Source organism: Rhinichthys klamathensis, unplaced genomic scaffold (genome assembly GCF_029890125.1).
Source record: "Rhinichthys klamathensis goyatoka isolate OS25496 unplaced genomic scaffold, OSU_Roscu_1.1 h1tg000269l_1, whole genome shotgun sequence".
In the NCBI taxonomy this organism is placed as follows: domain Eukaryota; kingdom Metazoa; phylum Chordata; class Actinopteri; order Cypriniformes; family Leuciscidae; genus Rhinichthys; species Rhinichthys klamathensis.
The window spans coordinates 2092593-2106592 of record NW_026606789.1 but is presented as its reverse complement, the minus strand read 5'-3'; the positions used below and the strand labels follow the sequence as shown (position 1 = coordinate 2106592).

The 14000-nt window shown below is 38.0% G+C and overlaps 1 protein-coding gene across 1 annotated transcript; it reads left to right on the top strand.

Moving 5' to 3' along the window:
- Positions 1–12727, top strand: plekhn1 (pleckstrin homology domain containing, family N member 1). Its single transcript, XM_056268067.1, has 16 exons — positions 1–191; positions 1903–1993; positions 2617–2778; positions 3737–3817; positions 4538–4628; positions 5901–6034; positions 6399–6551; positions 7409–7489; positions 7603–7678; positions 7825–7970; positions 8064–8210; positions 9371–9619; positions 9783–9944; positions 10303–10524; positions 11013–11073; positions 12241–12727. The coding sequence occupies exons 1-16, from the start codon at positions 118–120 to the stop codon at positions 12420–12422; spliced, it is 2112 nt and encodes a 703-aa protein (XP_056124042.1). The 5' UTR covers positions 1–117; the 3' UTR covers positions 12423–12727.
- The last annotated feature ends 1273 nt before the right edge of the window (positions 12728–14000 follow it).

The following is a 14000-nucleotide window of genomic DNA, read 5'->3' as shown; positions in this document are numbered from 1 at the left end:
GTGAACAGACACTCACTCACTCCAGAGAGGCTGGATTACAACAGGGATCACTGAATTAGCAGACAGATACACCAACACTCTTTCGTCGAGGAGATACACACACTATCCAGGATCAACATGGGGAGTAGTATGTCATGCGTTCCCCAACACAACTTCAGGTTCTCCAGCAAGAGTTTCATACGCAGGAACAGGTAAGAACCATGAGAAACTACCTTAAAACTAGGATGTTTTGGAAGTATGAAGGCATGCCATACAAACTATAGAGGGAAGTCATGTAAATGTTCTGATGTTTAATGTGATTTCATGAGTTTGATGTTGAATTGATATGCCAGGAGTTGCAGGAGTCTTCAATATTACTGTTCAAACACTGCAAAAAATATGTTAAAATGCCTTTAAAAACAAGAAACATTCACTTGAAAAGCGAAAAAATACAATCTTGTGTATAAGAAATGAATGTGTAAGATTAGTTTTCAGAGAATATATTTTGAATTAAGTTTATTTATCTTACCCCGTTGACAAACATTTTTTACTTGTATATGAATATAATATAATATAATCATAACTTGGCATCTTTTGCCATTTTACTTCTTAAATAAAATGTTTAGTAATATTTAAGACAAAATACTGTAATATAGACCTATAGCTCATCAGAAGAACACGGATTGGAAGTTTGAATTTAGCGGTGTAATGATGCTGTCTGCAAACCTCATTTGCTCAGTGTCAGGATCTCGCTTCACACTGACTGATACACTCATCTGCTAATAGAATTCACTAGTGTAATGAAGTTAGATCTATTTCTGTTTCCAGAGTAGCCTTAGGGGCAGAGTTCTGAGGTCTCAGGTTTCGTGGGTTTTTCAGAGAATTGGGTTTATCCTGCACAGAAAGTAATACTATTGTGCTTGCACTGCTAGTGACCGTGATCCGAATAATTTACTGCTGTCAAATTTGGACACCTTTTCTGACTATCAGCCAGTAAAATAGACAGTGGGTCTACTTAAATCAGAGTGTTTGTCCGTTGTGTCTGGTTTGCATGTGCTCTGAATGTATATTGGTGGGTTCAGTTAAGGTTCAGAGTCCTAGATCATAAAAAAGCCTTTGTATTACTGCGAACATATCAGATCAGAGTTCAGTGTAGCGGGACGCAGCCCCTTTTAAACCCAGGACCCCTATCAGATTCAAAATAAGTCCAATGAATGATGGTATTTTTAATGAAAACAATAGATGAAAAGGTAATGCCTCTTACACACTACAAAGTTGTCCCTGTCAAACTTTCCACAACGTTCTGTGTTACAAACTGCCTACAACCTTCATTCTTCAATGGAATGAATTCTCCGGATGCCAAACACGTCCATCACTGAGCCCTGGTAAATCACCGATACTTCCCATTATTGTCTGGGTGAATGAGCCCAGTGTTGTTATGCTAATTGCATTCAAAGCAGAGACAGATTGACAAAGAGAGAAAAAGAAAAACACGGGAGTCTCTGAGGACGTCTCTCTCACCGAGGATGACTTCCTCGCTGACACTGACTTCCTTAGCTTATCGTTGGGCAGGAAGAAGTTCATTATACAGATCTGACACTAATGATTATAAATGGGGGTCATGGGTAACAAAAGGCATTTCATGAGCGGGGCATTGTGGCTTGTAACATAAGCTTTATTGTTTTTTCTCTTTAAATGGTGCAGACAGAGATGTTAAACGCAAAGGAAGAATGGACGTGTAATGGTGATGTAATCTTTTGTTTGGGACACTGAGCACTGAATCTTTACAGAGAGCTTGACTCAGACTTGGTGTGATTAACTGATCATCCTGAGTCAAGATAACCCCTATGTGGGGTCACGTCCATCTTTTCTTATCCCACAACCCCATACATGTCTAACTAGGGTCTCTTGTTTTCTGAGCAGCAGCCGTTTGTTCCGGAAAAAGTATCCACAGGAGGGACAGGAGAAGTCCAACAGCATCATCAACATTCTCTGCACCGTCACCCCAAGAAAGGTGAGGAACTTCCCAGTTTCCCAGAGGTTGTTCTTTGGTCATCCTAGAGTTTTAAAAATGCTAGCAGAAAACGGCCAGAAAACAAGTTTATGTTCAAAACACTTTTCTGGCATTTCGATTCAGTTATGAAAATGTTATTTCTAAAAGGTGTGAACATTTAAACTGCTATTTTTTTTTTTTTTTGGGGGGGGATTATTCTAACTTTTTTGAAAATATTAGCAGAACGTTACTAGAAAACAAGTTTATGTTCAAAGAATGTATTACATTAAGTTTAGAATTTTTTTTTCATTCAAGTTTATTCAAAATGAAAATGTTTTTCCAAAATGGGAAGCTTTGAATGTTCACAACTTTTGTCAATAACGTTGTCATAACTTATGACAGCATTCTTAGAATGTAAACGTGTATAAATAATATTTTGCTAATGTTTTTCAAGCTGTAATAACATTGTATTAACATTACTGCAAGAACGTTTTGTATGTAACTTTAAGAAAACCTTTGCAGAACATTAGCCACTCGAGTTGTGAGCACGTTCCCTATTAGGGCTTTCACATAAAAGGAGTACATATATGCATATCTGATATTATTGAGAAAAATAACTAACTTTTATCACTGTGTTGACATAGGAAATGTCACACAAAGATCTCCAGACGATTGAGAACATCAAATGGGACCCTCCGTTCCCCTACGACCCAGTTAGTGGATGGAAGAAAAGCAGCATTAATGTGAAGAACTATGGCAGAATGATCCACAGCTCCAAAGTCCGCTTCCGCTTCCTGCACTGCCAGGTAAGACACACCGACTCACATCCAAAACATTTCCAAACAAACGACACGCAAAAACACTGTTGCCAAGAATAATCATTCAATAAACCACTCAAAACAGACTTTCATAAGATGAATAAGGTGGTCTGAGCACACATGACATGTGTCTTACTCACTCTCTATGATCTAACACACAACAAACAGGTGGAAGATACAAGATGTCACAAAGTGGTTGTATGAAGCGCAGTGGGAATGACGTACATGCTTTGCTGATTAATTGATGCTAGTCGGTTTGAGGAGTTTAGGCCATGTCGGAACACGCAGGGATGTGAAGTGTTGTGAAACGGTGCAGTGTTGCAGAGATTACCTAGGGCAGAGCGCACTGATCAAACCACTGATATATTACACATTGGCTCAGAAGCGTGGGAATTGCTTTCGTTTGATAACATGTAGTCATACTGGGAAAAGAAATGAGTGTGAAGGTGAAGGAAAGAAAATAACAACCCAACACAGGATGAGGTCAAAGGAGGACATACTGTACAGCGGTGATTTTACAGTTGAAAGGAAATGTTACCTAACAGTATTTGTGATAATGGCATATTCTGTGACGTGGTAAAGTACAGGCCTACATCAGATGAAAGGAAATGAGCTGTCCCTGATAAATCAATGTCAGTGGCTTTACACTAGTCTCTAAGAGCAAACAAACACCTCTCAGAAAGTTTTCACAAAAGACACTTGATTTACACAGGAGTATTTATACCAGGTATTGTGAATACGATTGCTACACTGAACTTAGCTCATATTAATGCTGTCTCTGGGTGAAATGCTGCATCTTGTTTTGAGTTTGAGTATTCAGGCTAAGATAAAAAAAAAAAAAAAAAAAAAATTTAATCCACCAATGTTGTTGAATTAAAGCAGCATTACCCAGAACGATCCCTCTGATTGTGTTGATCCTGAGCTGATGAAGTGTCTGTTCTTTCAGGATGTGCATGACTGCTACCTGGACCTGTTCCAAACCCATCTCCATTTTGTCTCCAACAACACAACTGGACTCACATACCAGGTAAAAGATGCACCTTTTTTTTATAAGTCGAAATGTAAAGCAGCTCCATATATGGCCATGCTTCTGTCATTGCCTTAGACACTAACCATGGTTTGAGTCATATGGTAACGACGACGGAAATGACAGGATTTATGGGCTTTATGATGATGTAAAATGTGTCACCTCTCCATGCCAAAAATGCCACACTAAGATGTGTAATTAATCATAAAATTTGTCTCGTCTATTGTCACCTGCATTAATCTGGTTTTATTGTGTCTGTATTCATTAACCTGAGTCACCTGGTAATAAATGTTTATTATCCATGAAAAAACGTTGTGCAATACTGAATATGTCAGTGACATACATCTAAAATTATGAATTAATAACAACATAATAACATTTCTTTGTTTTAATTTTTTTTTATATATACTGTATATATTAAAACTGTCTATTCATTCCCAGGTTTAATTTATTAGATATGATAAGATATTGTATTTTTATAAAAAATATGCTATATAAAATTATTTTTTATTTTCCAGTAGAACAAATATTTATTGTTTATTTATTTATTATTTATGAATTATTTTTGTTGTTTAAATAATAAATAAATAAATAAATACATTTTAAAATCCCAGTTTTTCAATGTAGATTTTGTAATGGCTCTGTTTATAAAAATGTTCATTTAAATCACTATAAAGGGAGACTACTAACGTTTTTTTCCCATGTATTTTTGTTATTCAGGGAACACTTCCTCTCAAAGAGCTCACGATTTGCAAGGTGCAGAACAGTAACAGCTTTGGTGATCTGCAGGAATTTGCATTCCAGATAAACGGTGAGTGTTCTTGATAAACCAGGGTTGAACAAACAGGAAAAAGTAGACAAGAAACACAAGATAAAACAAAAGGAAGAGACAGTTACATAGATATAAAGATTTTTATTGCTACAATCCTACAGTTTTTTTTTTTTCCAAAACCTGTTTTTTTCTCAGTGTTATTTGAGGATGGAATTTGTAACTCTCAACTAACCGGAAAACAAAAGATTGTTGAGGCCTTCGTCGTAAAGCCACACTATGTAGGCCCAAAACCACTTCCCATGTTCGGACATTCCAGAGGTTCAAAAGCACCAAGACTAACTGAACCCTCCTCCATTTGCCACTAGTAGGAAGAGAGATAAATTGTCCTTCAAGGCCCCCCTTGTTATACGACAGGTGCGCCTGAACTCGCTCAGCTGCGGAGCTATGAAGGCCTTTCCCTCTTCACCTCTCCGCCACAGTTAAAGTACTCCACATTCCAGAGCGCTGGACCTGAACACACAAGTTTGCTTATAAAATGTTTATGAGAATTTACCACATATGAAAACATTGACTTTATTGCTTTGTCACCCTGAGCAAAACGTTTTTATCTACGCTTAATGTTCTCGGAAGATTGAGTCAATGTGGCCGTGATTGAATGAAAAAGTATTAAAGCTTAACCGTTATGTGCTGTTAAGTCCCATTCTCCAAATTACTGAATAAATCTCCTTATTTGCCACAACATCATATCAGATGGGACTCACTGTTTTAGAAAAGACTGTTTTAGGAAAGATGATGTCTTAGATTGCTGGGAGTGAGATTTGGGAATCTATCAGGCACGTCACAGAATTTCCAGTCCTGACTAAACATCTATGTATTCAGGGAAAAAAAATATATGTCTTGCACATGAACACATGCCTTTGGTAAAAAACATCACACTTTACTGGAAATGACTGTACAGGGCAGGTCAGAGTTGCTGATATCTGCACTGATAAAGGCTGGAATGCGGGTCTGATAAAATGGAGATTCCAGGTTTGATGCTTTCTTTCAGAATAGCTGAAGGGACAACTGGTTTACTGCTAACGCATGGCATGTTGTAATGACAAGAGCTCTTGAAACAGATTGTTTGCTCTCAGGGTCAGAAGTGTCAACATTGACATTTTGACATGAAACAGAGCAACGGTATCCCGACAAATGCATCTATACTTAAAAACAAGTGATTTACCAAAATATTCAGCAACCTGTTGCCGGCTCTTAAAGAGATCCAGATGGTCATCTGACCTAACCTCTGACCCTTGTCTTTGACCTTTGTAGGGGTCAGCCTGAACCCTATCATCGTGTACTGCTCGACAGAGGAGGAGATGAACAATTGGTTTGGGCTTTTGAAAGAACAAATCGAGGCTAATGGCGGCAATGCAATCGAACCGGAGACATACACAAGAGTGAAGGTATGGCATCAGAATTACGTGTATTTGCTGGACGCCAAATGAAAGCATATTTCTGTAATGAACGTGAAAAAGGTGTTAATTCAGGTCAGAGTGACTAATGCTGGTCATAATCCTCTGGGATTTCATCAAGGAGTGGTTTCTTTTGTGGTCACATTGATTGGATTTGAAAAAGACATGTTGTCTTTTCTGTTCTGACACATGCTATTGTGGCAAGTTAAGTCATTGAGCAAAACATCTGCATCCAATAATTAGCAGAGGAATGGATTTCTCTGAAATTCCCGATACTGATGATGACACTCTATCTCTCTATTCATGCCTGTTGTTTCTTTTGAACATTGATTTAAAGCCAATATTGCCTCCAAAGGTACAGTGCTCAGAAGAGACCCCAGTGGGAAAGGAGGAGTTGAGGAACTCCATCAGTAAAGAGCCCATCTATGAGTGGGAGGGCTCGCAACGAGAGAGTCTAGGGCCCATCACTTACGTCACGAAAGTCAAGCTGCAACACATGCCATGTCAGGTAAGAGCTCTCCAGGATTGATTAATTATACAACCTAAAAAAGATGAAAATAAAAAATGTATGAATATATCTGCATGAATCATGGCATAAAAACATTATAATAACATAATAATATCAACATCAATATATATATATATATATATATATATATATATAGATAGATCGATATTTCACACCACCCTCATTAGTCTACGTCTGCCTGGTATCAGCAGGTCTGCTTGAACAGACAGCAGCATACAAACACACAGGCACGCTAGTTCATACTATGGGACTGTAGTGTGTGTAACCAAATATCCGGTATACGTGTGGCCAAATATCTAAACCTTTTTTCCGGACAGCGAGGGAGGGTGAGCAATTGATAGTCCTTCTTAAGTGTACTGTGAGAGCGGAGAGGGTTTGCTTGTGAAAAGGGTGTGTAAACCAGTTGCTTGCCTCACGCACTTCACTTGACTCACCCAACAGCTGTCTTTGAACACACCCCGAGGAGCCGAGCTAAAACACACACTCGTGGTTGCTGCAAGACCTATCCGGTGCTATACACACTGCTGTGCAAAGTGATGGTCAAAAATTGTTATTATACACCAATCATTCACCCAATCGATTCGTTCAAACACACTGATTCACTTAGGTTCAAGTGATCAAGTTCATATGTGAGTCAATTCATTTCAACCAGTTTGTTTAAAAACTCTGATTCATCACAGAGACGCACAACCATAGGCGCACAACGGGCTTTGGAAATATTTTTGTTGGTGGAACAGTATTTGCAATGTGTCTAAAATAATTTACTCAATCAATATTAGCTTCTTGTCTGTAAAAGAAATAATAAATGTGATTAAATGTCTCTGTTCGGCTCACAGGAGCAGTATGACCGTGTGCTCGTGTTGTACCCCAACTATCTCATAATTCTGTCGGAAGAGAGTGATGGCCTCTTTTACAAGGTAACTCATAATTTCATTTGCACAAATGAATACAGCTGCAACTCTGCATAAATAATTTAGTGAATTTAGAGATGCACTCTGGAAATTATTTTGCATTTATTTTGCAATTGCAGGGCAAACTTCCTCTCAACATGATCACAGTTACAACTCCCTGCCAGGACATCAAACCTAACACGTTAATGATTGAGGGTGAGTTATAACTCAAGTCTTTAATTGCCGGATGTTATTGCACTTGGCACAGATTTGATATGTGCCATAAAAGTAAACTTTGCGCCCTGTTTCTGCACAGAATCTGATGCATATCTGACTCTAACTCTTGTGGGTTTCGTTGTTAGGGAAGTTGATAAACCCCATCATCGTGTCCTGTCTGGACAAGAGTGAGTTCCATGACTGGATCCAGTTTTTCAAAAGTGCTGACGTCCCCATCCTCAGCCCTCCTCCCCCTGTGTATGACATCATTTACACTCCAACACAGAAACAGGTGAGCGATTGCTTCCATCTTGAACATGGTGTTGAATATCTTAGATATTGCCTGTAAATGCTGTGAGATATTCACTTTCCCTGTTATTCTCAGGCTCTGGATTTTGACAGGTGGAGCGGCAGCAACCACAGCGTTACTGACCCATTAAGGCAGTCTCAGGACAAACGCAGATCCCATGAGCTCCAGCTGCCTAGTGTTGATGACAACCCTCTGTCCCCCGGTTATGCTGAGCCTCTCTGCGTAAGTGTCTATCCAAACAGCCCAAACCCATTAACATCAAGTTGTGAACATGATATTTGTCCAGCTTCAATGTGTTATAGGGAAGTCTTCCTAGGTGAACTGCTCTTAGAATTTTACATAGTTTGATTTCATATCTGGTGTGAAATTTGGGTTAGGCTGGCGGTTATCTACAGATCTAAAATATGGGGCATTATTCATCAGAATGACTTGCATGTTTACTTTGGAGGAGCAGCACATGTGGTTGTGAAAAAAGATCAGCAGTGTTTCAGTTGATCTGTTAATAATTAACTTGTGTGCAATCGATTTCTGTTGTGTTACCAGCACCTACAAGACACTAGTGGATTACCGTAGTACTGAAGACTAATTTACATAGTATCCAGTCAAAAAGTATCTATATTACATTAATTCTATTAGTTCAAATGTTCAACTCTTAATATGTTCATGTTTGAGATTTAATCCTACAAAGCCACAATATGACATTTTAAAATCAACATGAACTGCCATTCACAACACATTTACTTCTGTAATGCAACATATTTGTGATTGAAACACACTTGGATATTCAAGACTAGAAAGATTTTATCCACTAGAATTGATTGGATAGTGGTATATCAGAACAGAGGCAGACTATATGCAAATTTGATAATCACCATTTGGTTACTGGTTAACGTTATCCAAAAGCTTGCATGGCCTCATTTACATCAACAGAAAAGGAAAATAGTTTTAGATAAAGACCAAGTCACAGTACTTCCTTTTTTAAATAAATATTATGATGCTAAACCACTTTTTTCCCCCTTGAAAATAACATGCACTCCATGTTTGAATCACTCCAAACAAGACCAAACACTTGAAACACAGGCTACTTTGAAAAGAATAACCTGAAATGTTTTCTGTGGGCAGTGTCATGTTAATATCATTTATACTATTATAATATGTATCAATTTCTTGAATGGGTTTTTATTTGCATATTTTCAGTATTCATTTTTAATTGACTTTTTAGTCATTTAATTGTGTGCCTTTTTCGTATATATTTCTTATATTTATTTTAAATTTAAATTGATTTCTATATTTTATCAGTTGTTTTTCGTAATCATAAAGTTAGCTGTAATCTGGTAAATGAATGTGAGTACAGTCCAGTTAATCAGTTTGTGTGTGTACAGTTTATTTCCAGCAGGCCGACCTCCTCAGACACTCAGTACTCAGCTCACCTGGGCAGCAGGAGCAGCAGCTTCTCCTCTCGTGTCAGACCCGTCCCCGACCACCACCCCGTTTCTCTCCACTACTCGTCCCCGCCACAGTCATCCTATCTCGCCTCTGAAGGACCCATGTCACCGGTTTACAACATGCCCTACAGTTCTGTGCACCGCAACGGCCCCGTTCAACGAATCGAGAAGGCACCACTAGTCAAGGTAACAGAATATTCCCCACCAGATGTCCAGCTTAATGTTTAGTTCTATTTTTTGTTCTTCAAAAAACAGTGATATTTGCATTGCAAATTTGAATTATTTGCTTACAATTTCAGAAAAGGAATGCATAAAAACATGCGTAACTTTTTCATCTGTCTTTGTTCAGTCAAACAGCTGGAGCACGCCACAGACAAACGTCAAACACCAGCTCTTTGTTCCTCATCGCCACTCGGACTTGGTCTCCCACCGCAAGCCTCTCTCGCCCCTTTATGACGACCCCAGCACCCCCAGTATGTACCCTCTGGAGGAGAGCTCTGCACAAGCGTCGGTAAGTGGGTCAGGTTATCAGATCCGCTCTCTCACTTGACACCGCTGCCTTCGGTGACCAAACACCCAGAGTCGTTGATTTGACGAGCTAAAGCCATGGAAAGTCCCCATAGCCTACATTACTAATTAATCCATTCAGATGCATAATGGAAAAGGCTGCTGAGCGAACAAGACAAAGTGTTATCCTTCGAAAGAATCAAGTTTGAGACAATATTTCTACACAGAATACAGGTTTACACTTGTCGGGTTTCTTTCAACACAGGTTTAGGTCTAAATCCTTTAATCAGCTGACTACATCAGGTTTAATTCACTATGCTATCTTCTAAATCTCATAAAGCGCCTGTTTTTCTGCTATACAGCACTCTTCTCGGGGCTCTGTTGAGCAGTCGTACCCTCCTCTCCTCCCTTCCTCCTTCCGGTTGTGCACCCCTCCTCTTGGGCGGAAAAACAGACATGGCCAGGCCCTGGAGCCTGAGGTGGTCAGCAGCCAGTGGTCGGATGAGCTGCGAGCCCAGGCCGTTTCCAGACTGAAGATGCTGCCCGCTCCAAACCGACAGCCACAACACAACCACATCTCTCAGGTAATAGGACAGTAGTAGATTTCCTTTCAAGACTTTCATTCTTTTAATATTGCATTTTTCATTGTACACTACCGTCGGAGTCGATAAGATGGCTGGATTCATTTGATCAAAAACACAAAATCACTTCAGAAATCATTTTATGCTGATTTGGTTCCCAAGAAACATTTCTAATTATTATCAATGTTGAAAACAGTTGTGCTGCCTAATATTTGTGTGGAAACTGTGATACAATTTTTCAGGATTCTTTGATAATTATGGTAGGAAGTTTGAAAGAACAGCATTTATTTGAAATAGAAATCTTTTGTAACATTGTAAATGTCTTTAGTATCACTTTCTGTCAATGTTGTGTCCTCGCCGAATAAAAGTATTAATTTCTTTCCCAAAAAAAATCTTACTGACCTCAAAAAAATCTAGAAATATTTTTGTAAATTTATGTAGCCTCAAAATGGTACGAAAATGATCTCCTATTCTTTGTTTTTTTTTTACAGAGAGGTTTCTCAGGTCACACTGTCATGGAAGCGCAGAAGATATCTTACTGTTACTCACCAGGTAAGAATTTTTGGCATGCAAAACTTAGGAGGCAGTAACAGTTCCACAATAGTGCACTGATAGGCATGTTTCACGGACGTATATACGGAACTAGATATGCAAGATATGCACAGCAATTTGCATCACCAGTTTTGTGACAACAAGTTTTGTTTAGCGTGTCAAATGTTGACCTAGATCATAAGTATTTTTTAGAGGCTGGTTAAAATAATCCAAATGAATTTTGTTTAATCGTTTCATGAGGTCACACCATAAACACTCTCACTTGTCAGGATTAAACACACCATAGGGAGAAAATAATCCATGGTGACACGTGCAGTATACCAGACTCTCACGGCACAGCTAATAGGATGGTTTTAGAATGACCTTTTCCAGCACACACACACACACCGTTTGATGGGGTGTGGTGGTCCAGGCAGGACATGGCAGTGGAAACAAGAGTGCAGATGAAGGGGTGTGTGTGTGTGTGTGTGTGTGTGTGTAACATGGCTCAGGGTATTTTAAATGACAGCACTGCAGGTGGCACATGAAGGAAAGACCAGCGAAAGGACAGAATTACCACCGAGAGTGATTTAAAGCTCACAAGTGGGAGATCCTTCAAGACATCTCAGAGCCTCTCTGTGAAAAGAACACAACAAACGACACGTTAGATCTTAAATTAGGACATTAAGTATTTAGATGGCTCAGTTTACTGACTTCTAAACCTTGGCATGTGGATTTTGATTTAAATACAACTTTCTTTACATATTGCAACGACATCTCTTCTATTCTCGCATGAAATGAGATCACAGCAACAGCAAACTACAATGATCCAATCAATTCCCGATTAACAAAATCTGTCCTGACCTAAATTTTTTCTTGTTCGAGAAGCCGTTTCACTTGGATATACATCACAATAGGGAAGAAAAGACTATCGCAACTTTCATGCCGACTTTGAAGTTGTGATATACACTTAAAATTCTAAACATTCATGGAAAAATCATTGATATTTCTATAGTGAATATGAATGGCTGCTTTTCTTGGTATGCTGATGCTCAGTTCTAAATTATTTTATTGGCTAGAAATTTCAGTTTGTAATCTATTATTCAAAATTGTGGGAACTCTTATTCATTAAAATATTTTAAGATTTAATTTTTTTTTTTAAAAATCATATTTTTTGTCTCGTCACAGATGACTCTTACCTTCAGCCAGTGGAGCCAGATGACCAGGAAATGGACTATGATAACATATGGGAGTTTGACCGGGATAATAGGATGATTCAGGCCCTGCCTGGAACTTCACCACACCGGACACTGGCTTACTTTGGAGCTCAAGGCCTGGGCGCTATGACAACACAGCAGAGATGGTCATAAAAGAGAACAATGGGCTTATGCCCGTCCAGACTTGCACACATTGCAGACTAATCAAAGCCACACATGCACAATGGGCATGTCTTTACCAGGGGCCGGCATGCCCGAGTATCAGGATATTCACAGTTTGTTTATTCAATGGCTCAATGACATATTTTTGCACATGTAATATCCTTTAAATCTGTGGTGATGGTTTCACACTGCTGTATGCATTCGGTACGAACAAGTGTGATGCGTTTATGTATATATTAATATAAGAAAAAAATACTACATTTTTTAAAAGTTAGTGTTTATGTATATATGAATATAAGAAAAAAATACTCATCTTTTTTCAAAGGTAGCATTTGTGAGTTTTTGCATTTAGTTTAGTTTGTATCCTTTGTGAGTCCTACAAACTACAGGAAATTGTTGGTATATGGATATGTTTAAATACCAAATGTAAATATATTCCTTTTTCTATTTAAGTAAATTTAAGTTTTTATTATTATTATTATTATATTTATACTTCTTTTTTTATGGCTTTCTACTATCTGTTCAAAATATGTATTTGTTGTGTGGAGGTCAAAGTTATTCATTTAAAGAAAAAGTTTTGTACTTTTTTTTATTGTTTATGACAAATAAACAGCTGTAACACTGCTTTAGCTGTCCACTTTAAATGTGCGGTTTATATATATATATATATATATATTACATTTTTGAGTGATTTAAATTAAAAAAAATATTTTAAAATAAAACAAGTTCTCTGAACTCCTTTACTCTGTCATGTTGTGTAGTACATTTAATTTAGTATGGCTAAACATTGACAGTGTGTTGGAAATTATGAATAGGTCTCTGTTAGCATGGCCTTTATTGTGATCTCAAAGACTATGGGAAGGGACTTTGGTGACCTTTACCTCAGGGTTCTGGTGCCATCTGCTGGTAACATCTAGAAGTACAACCTAAATGTCTCAATCTTGCACATTTCCTTAACTTTCTCCAGAACTGTTTGAACACATCTCGGTTTCTGCTGCACAAAAACTGTAATGCATGTTAATTCCCCTCAGTTATAACAAATTTAATATTTATCAGGTTTCCTGGCACAATCATAGTACAATTGTTTGTTCATCCCCCTCTTGTGGCCAAAATAAGTATTACTAGTAACACACAAGTGTACTGACAATGCTTTCAAATAAATATATTTATTTGGGGTACAACAGACAGAAAATACATTTCCTACATTTCATTTAAAATGGGGAGCACCATATAAATGACATTTGAACAAATCAAACTTTTCAGATCTGAAGTGATGTCCTCACATGGGCATGTGATTTAGTTTTTATATGGTCTATAAATATACCAAAATAATTTGGCACAGAAAAATTCCAGTATCTCAGTCAGTAGTATCAAACTATATTAACTGATTGTCCATAGACATTTGCTCTTCCATTGAAAACTCTCCACTGGTACACACTTCCATAAGCATCTCAATATCAACATTAATCAATATATACCGCAGCTCTCATAACAACAGCATTCACTGCAAACAGTGAATCCACAATATCTCTCAAAAAAGAGCTCATTAACAATCAACATTCCTTTTTT

Bases quoted from the DNA above. Each gene is read 5' to 3' on its own strand.
- plekhn1 (XM_056268067.1), top strand. From the start codon at position 118: ATGGGGAGTAGTATGTCATGCGTTCCCCAACACAACTTCAGGTTCTCC. The intron at 7,679-7,824 runs GTGAGTTATAAC...TTTCGTTGTTAG, and splicing joins TAACACGTTAATGATTGAGG to GGAAGTTGATAAACCCCATC. The intron at 7,971-8,063 runs GTGAGCGATTGC...TGTTATTCTCAG, and splicing joins ACACTCCAACACAGAAACAG to GCTCTGGATTTTGACAGGTG.